Raw genomic sequence first — 6,092 nt, 5'->3', positions numbered from 1 at the left:
TCCCCGGCAGGCGCGGTGACGTCACAGCAGCGGCGTGGCCGATGACAGCCGGCCCCCATCACGTGGTCGGACCCACTCCAATGGGCGGCGCCGAGGCGACCTGCTTGTTCCCGGCGGCCCGTGCGTCGGTGGTGGTTGGGTGGTAAGATGGCGGCTGTGAGTCTGCGGCTCGGCGACTTGGTGTGGTGAGTCCGGGCGGCCGGGCCAACCGAGACGCGCCGGGGAGCTGCCCGCCAGGGTGCGGGGTTCGCTGCCGGCCCCGGAGCTGCCTTTCTGTGCGCTTCGGGTCGCGGAGAGAGGGGAAGAGAAGGTGCCGGCGCTTCCGAGCGGCGCCGGGCGGAAGGGGCAGTCCAGTCCCAGGGGACCGAGGCCGAGGGTGGCCACGGCGGGCACTGGCTTTGATCTCCGAGGCCGCCCGGGAGGGGTCTGCACTCGGGGCCCAGATACTGGCGGCCCCTGTGAAAGGAGCCGCCGGTGCCGCGAGGCTTCCTTGGACGACGGGTTCCCGGGGTCTTGTTGGGGCTTCCCAGAAAGCAGAAGCGCCGGGGACCGGACCTGCGAGTCCGTCTCGCCGGTGCCATTCGGTCAAAGCCCAGGTTGCGATGCAGCCGACCTGTGCGGGCGGCTCAGCTGGGATTGTCTAAACCGGACTTCTGGCGTTGCCCCGCAAAGAAACGGCGGGGTAGTTCTTTACCACCGATGGCTTGGCAGTGAGCAGTGTAGGTTTGGGTGCCTCCCGCGTTCTGCTTCTGTGTCCCAGACAACCGCCCGAACCAAGGGTGATTGTCGCCGCCTCCCTCGAGCTGCATAGCTTGTTTCTCCACCCAGAGGAAGGCTTCCATTAGCATTTGTCAAAGTCAGGCAGGTCTCCTGTTGAATTAAACCAGACTTAGGGAGGGAAAGTCTGTGTTTACAGAGGAAGCTGTCCTCCCACTCCTGTCATTAAGAAGCTCCACACAAGTGACTTTTGACAGTTGTGTTGTTCTGTATTCCTTGTCAACAGAAGAATGGTTATACGTTGTGCACATAAGTATACAATTTTGCATTTTGCTTCTGAGGGTCTTGGGCCCAGCTGTGGAAGCTTTTGTTCCGGCACTTGGGGATGCCAGCAGAGATTTAGGAAAATAAATTGCGTACTGAGTGGGTTGAAGGAGATGGGTTGACTTTTCCAGGTCAAGTGTTGACTCTGTGTGTTTTCTCTAGGGGGAAACTCGGCCGGTATCCTCCTTGGCCAGGAAAGGTGAGTGTCTTGCTACTAAAGGAAGATATCTGAAGTTGGGTTTGAGGAGGTGGAGAATGTAAGATGCATTCCTCTGAGTTTCTAGTATTGAGTTAAACTGGGCCCATTCAGATGGCACTTAGAATTTTTTTTCCCCTAGTATCAGTTATTTTTTAAAAGGCAATACAGTATATTCCAGATCATTAAATCTGCTCTAAACGCTTATTTCTTGATTTAGAGGAGGTTTATGAAGTTTCTTTTTTAACCCCGGAAATAATTCTAATCTGAATTTAGCTTTATGCTTAAATGTAACAAAAGGAGAAGAAAATATAAATTATCCAGAAAGAGAAGTCTAAATGTAGGTTAGTGAAAAGCCAAAGTATTTTTGTCCCAACTAAGTTTAAATCTTCTTTCCATGTTACCATATGTGCTACTCCAGTGCCTCTTTGCAGAAGTTGGCATTCCAGATTTTGCATGAGGTGATCCATCATTGCTTTCCAAATGTTGTGTTTTTATATTCTTGCTTGGAGCCCAGGAAGTGTCTTTAAATGGTCTCTTTGCAATATGGTGTTTTCTGTGCCTCAGTTGGCCTTTGTTTTCACTATGTCCTGTCTCAACTCTTCCTGCACAGGAAGTATTTCACAGAGTGTCCTCTGCTTTTTTTCAGTAATGATGGGGTCATATTGGGGCGGGGCGGGTTGGTGGGGGGCAGGAGATGTTGTTGATCTTAGTTTTAACTGCTTGTAAAACAGGGCCACTGCAGTGAAAGGGATATTGTGTCTACCGAGCACTGTGCTACATGTTAAATATTGGGAACTTCTAGAATATCTACACATTTCCACAAATCTCAATAGAAAAATGGGAGATTTAGACAAGTACTAGGCCTTGGGTTCTGTTTTGTATATAAATACATTTATTTGTAAGTCATTTTAATTTACTTTTTTCTTACCAACGTAGAGCTGTGTAGAGCAATGTGGAGCCACTAGAAAGTGGGCTGCTGTGTTGCCAGCCAACCTTTTCCCCCCTTTTATCCTCCAGATTGTTAATCCACCAAAGGACTTGAAGAAACCTCGTGGAAAGAAATGCTTCTTTGTGAAATTTTTTGGAACAGAAGATCAGTGAGTAGTATTCACCAGGAGTCTCCCTTTGCCTTTCTTTCTGTGTTATCTGGAGTCTGAGCTGCTTTGAAAATATTCTAAGGATCTTTAGTTCAGTCTTCTTATAATGTATAATCCTGGCATCTCATTCTGCCTTCATACCTAAATAAAGGTGCAATTTCTTGCAGAAATTGCCCTAGACAACTGTCCTAGGCCTATAACTAAGTCAGGCAAGAACTAGGTTCATTTACCTTCTAAATGTAATAATCACATCGAAGTAGTTTCTCACATGTTTCTTTACCCAACTCCAAAGGCAGTTCCTTTTTGTTTGTTTTTGAGACAGGGACTTACTGTGTCACCCAGCCTGGAGTGCAGAGGCACAGTCTCAGCTCACCACAACCTCTGCCTCCCCCACTCAAGCAGTCCGCTCACCTCAGCCTCCTGAATAGCTGGGACCACAGGTGTGCACCACCATGCCCAGCTAATTTTTTGTAGAGGGGTTTTATCATGTTGTCCAGGATGATCTGGAACTCCTGGACTCGAGCAATCCACCTGCCTTGGCCTCCCAAAGTGCTGGATTATAGGCATGAACCACCACGCCCAGCTGGCAGTTATCTTTATAAAAGCCATGTTCAGTTCTCTTTTAATGCTATATATCATTGTGGTTCATGCATGAGGTATACAATGAAAACTAAAATTGTATTTACCTTAATAAAAGTAATTGTTCAATCCTGTTCTCATTTGTAAAACTAAGTGATTTGTTCTGACATTATTATAGTAAGTCTTTGTGCCGGATCTGTCCTAAGTTGGGGAAACCAGGACCATTAATCTGAGACTCTTTGACCATATAGCATGTTGCAGTGAGGAGAAGAACATGTATTAACTTGAGTTACTAGTGATTTGTTTAGCTTTCTCATCACTATGTCAAGTTGCTTACCTGGGTCTAGCTAGATGGCTTGACCTTTTTTTTCTGAGATGGAGTTTCACTCTGTCACCCAGGCAATGGCGTGATCTCAGCTCACTGTAACCTCCACCTCTCGGGTTCAAGCAATTCTCATGGCTGAGCCTCCCGAGTAGCTGGGACTACAGGCTCACACCACCATGCCTGGCTAATTTTTTTGTATTTTTAGTAGAGACAGTGTTTCACCACGTTGGCCAGGCTGGTCTCAAACTCCTGGCTGACCTCAAGTCATCTGCCCCCCCCGACCCCCAGCCTCCCAAAGTTCTGGGATTACAGGTGAGAGCCACCGTGCTCAGCCAATTTGATTTCTTTAAGTAGTTATATTTCTATTATTCTTACAGGAAAATACAGCATTAGACTTGAAAAAAAAGTCTCAGGCTTCTCTGGTAAATCTAATTCTGATGGTTAAAGTATTTCTTCTTAGAAAGCAATATATTATAAACAGTATTCTTCACTCATCCAGGAGTTTACATGTCAGAGTGCTCTTCCTGGTTTCATGTTTACAGATATAGCCAACCCCAGTTCTCTATCACAAGCCAGCTTAGCAGCCTGTGGTGGCAGTATTTCAAGTAGATCACTGGCCTGAAGTTGTGGAGCCAGAGCTTCTGGAAGAGGGAATGTTCTTACAATTCCATGGATTTAAAAAAGAATATTTGGCCGGTTATGGTTCCTCAGGCCTGTAATCCCAGTACTTTGGGAGGCCAAGGTGGGTGGATCACTGGAGATCATGAGTTCGAGACCATCCTGGCCAACATGGCAAAACCCCGTTTCTACAGAAAATACAAAAATTAGCCAGGAGTGGTGGTGTGTGCCTGTAATCCCAGCTACTTGGGAGGCTGAGGCTCGAGAATTGCTTGAACCCAGGAGGCAGAGATGGATCCGGACCCTGCACTCCAGCATGGGTGACAGAGCGAGACTCCATCTCAAAAAAAAAAGGATTATGTGCAGAATGAATGATGGCAGATAATTATTTATTCTAGGCTGGGCACAGTGGCTCCATGCCTGTAATCCCAGCACTTTGGGAGGCCAAGACAGGGGGATTGCTAGAGCCCAGGAGCTGGAGACCAGCCTGGGCAACATAGCAAGACCTTGTCTCTACTCTTAAAAAAAAAAAAATTTTTTTTTTTTTTTTTAATAGCCAGGCATGGTGGCACACTAGTGTAGTCCCAGGTATGCAGAAGGCTAAGGCAGGAGGATTGCTTGAGCCCAGGAGGTCAAAACTGCAGTGAGCCATGATCACAACCTTGCATTCCAGTCTGGGTGACAGAGCTAGAAGCCCTGTCTCAAAAAGAAAAAATTCTAGAAGAGGGAGAGATCAGTGAAGAGCCATGAGATCCAAGAAGACTGACTGAAGAGATGGGATTTGAATCCAGCTCTGGAAGATACGTAGAATTCGGATGGACGAGGACTGTAGGGGCATTTCAGGCAGTGGAGATGCTATGAACAATTGGCATTAAGCTTGGTGTTATGGAAAGGGAGAGGCTCCCTGCCTGAGGTAAGTTGTGCTTAGGAATAACAGAGGCAGTATGGTTGGCCCAAACTTCATTAGCTAAACAAATAATTACACAAGTCTGAAACAAAAATGGGAACTCAGTCTCATTACAGGGAGTCTGAAAGCTATTGTTTCCTTTTTTGTTTGTTGTCTTTGGTTTTTGTTTTTTTGAGACAGGCTGGAGTGCAGTAGCACAAACATGGGTCACTGCATCCTTGACTTCCCAGGCTAAGGCAATCCTCCTGCCTCAGCAGTCCGAGTAGCTGGGACTACAGGTGTGCACCACCATGCCCTGCTAATTTTTTTACCTTTTTTTTTTATTTGGAGAGACAGGTTCTCACCATCTTTCCCAGGCTGGTCTCAAACTCCTGGGCTCAAGTGATCCTCCCGCTATGGCCTCCCAAAGTACTGGGATTACGGGCGTGAGCTATAGCGCCGAGCCCCGATGTGTGTGTATATGTATATATATATATCTTTTTTTAACACTAAAAGGCTAGATTAATAAGCTGTGATCCTTGTTTATAACAAGTGCTAGAAATAGGACACAGAAAATTGGAGTTGAGTTAATTTCAGAGCTTAACCAGGCAAACAGGTGAAGCCAGTGGTGATGTGCTTGCTGAAGACAAAAATAGCCTGATGTGGTGGTGATGATATAATTTCTAACTGACTAAAGTTCTTTGGAGGGTTGTAAACAAGTGGATACAAAGCAACTGCTAAATGCAATATTTTTAACCTTTTAAACTCCTTTGATAGAGTTACACATTTTAAAAAACTATAAAAATGAAGTCACTGTGGTACTAGTATGTTATCTTTTTGTGGGTAGACAGTTAACTTAGAGAAAGGAAATGAAGGGGAAAGATGTACAGTACTTCTCTAAAGGAGGAACACTTCCTTAGTGATCAGTACTGGGGCAGGTTAATGTGTTTTTCTATTAAGATAAGATCTCCAGATTGGCTGCTGACAGCAGATTACTTTGGGGGAAAGAGCTCTGGATTGGTTACCGGCTTAATGTGCATTCAGGTACCGATTCCACCTTGCTCCCTGATCTGGGCAAGCTATTTCACCTTTCTGAGCCTCTGTGTCCTCCACATAAGGGGATGATACCCCGTACCTCATGGTTAGGAAGGAAAAGTAGTATCACTTGTGTAGAATGTGGCTTGCCATATAGCAGGTATTAGCAGACATTGGGCCAGGATGCCTTTAAGTATGGAAAACAGAGAGATGGAGACTCGCCCTATGAGACAGAGAGAGTGTGTGTGTGTATGTTGGAAAAGAAAGGAATGTGGCCGGGCGCGGTGGCTCAAGCCTGTAATCCCAGCACTT

General features: G+C 46.3%; 1 protein-coding gene across 3 annotated transcripts in view; it reads left to right on the top strand.

Moving 5' to 3' along the window:
* Nucleotides 1-25: 25 nt before the first annotated feature.
* GLYR1 (glyoxylate reductase 1 homolog (Arabidopsis)) overlaps nucleotides 26-6,092 on the top strand; it is a 55,671-nt gene continuing 49,604 nt past the window's right edge. For 2 of the 3 annotated variants that reach the window (XM_011961350.1, XM_011961348.1), the window contains exons 1-3: nucleotides 26-185; nucleotides 1,204-1,240; nucleotides 2,258-2,337. In XM_011961350.1, the coding sequence (XP_011816740.1) occupies nucleotides 148-185; nucleotides 1,204-1,240; nucleotides 2,258-2,337 (155 nt within the window). In that variant the 5' untranslated portion in view covers nucleotides 26-147. The remainder of the gene's footprint in view (nucleotides 186-1,203; nucleotides 1,241-2,257; nucleotides 2,338-6,092) is intronic. The other variant, XM_011961351.1, reaches the window with a different exon arrangement.

The sequence above is a fragment of the Colobus angolensis genome, unplaced genomic scaffold, assembly GCF_000951035.1.
Source record: "Colobus angolensis palliatus isolate OR3802 unplaced genomic scaffold, Cang.pa_1.0 Scaffold55, whole genome shotgun sequence".
NCBI lineage: Eukaryota > Metazoa > Chordata > Mammalia > Primates > Cercopithecidae > Colobus > Colobus angolensis.
This window is presented reverse-complemented; position numbering and strand designations above follow the sequence as displayed.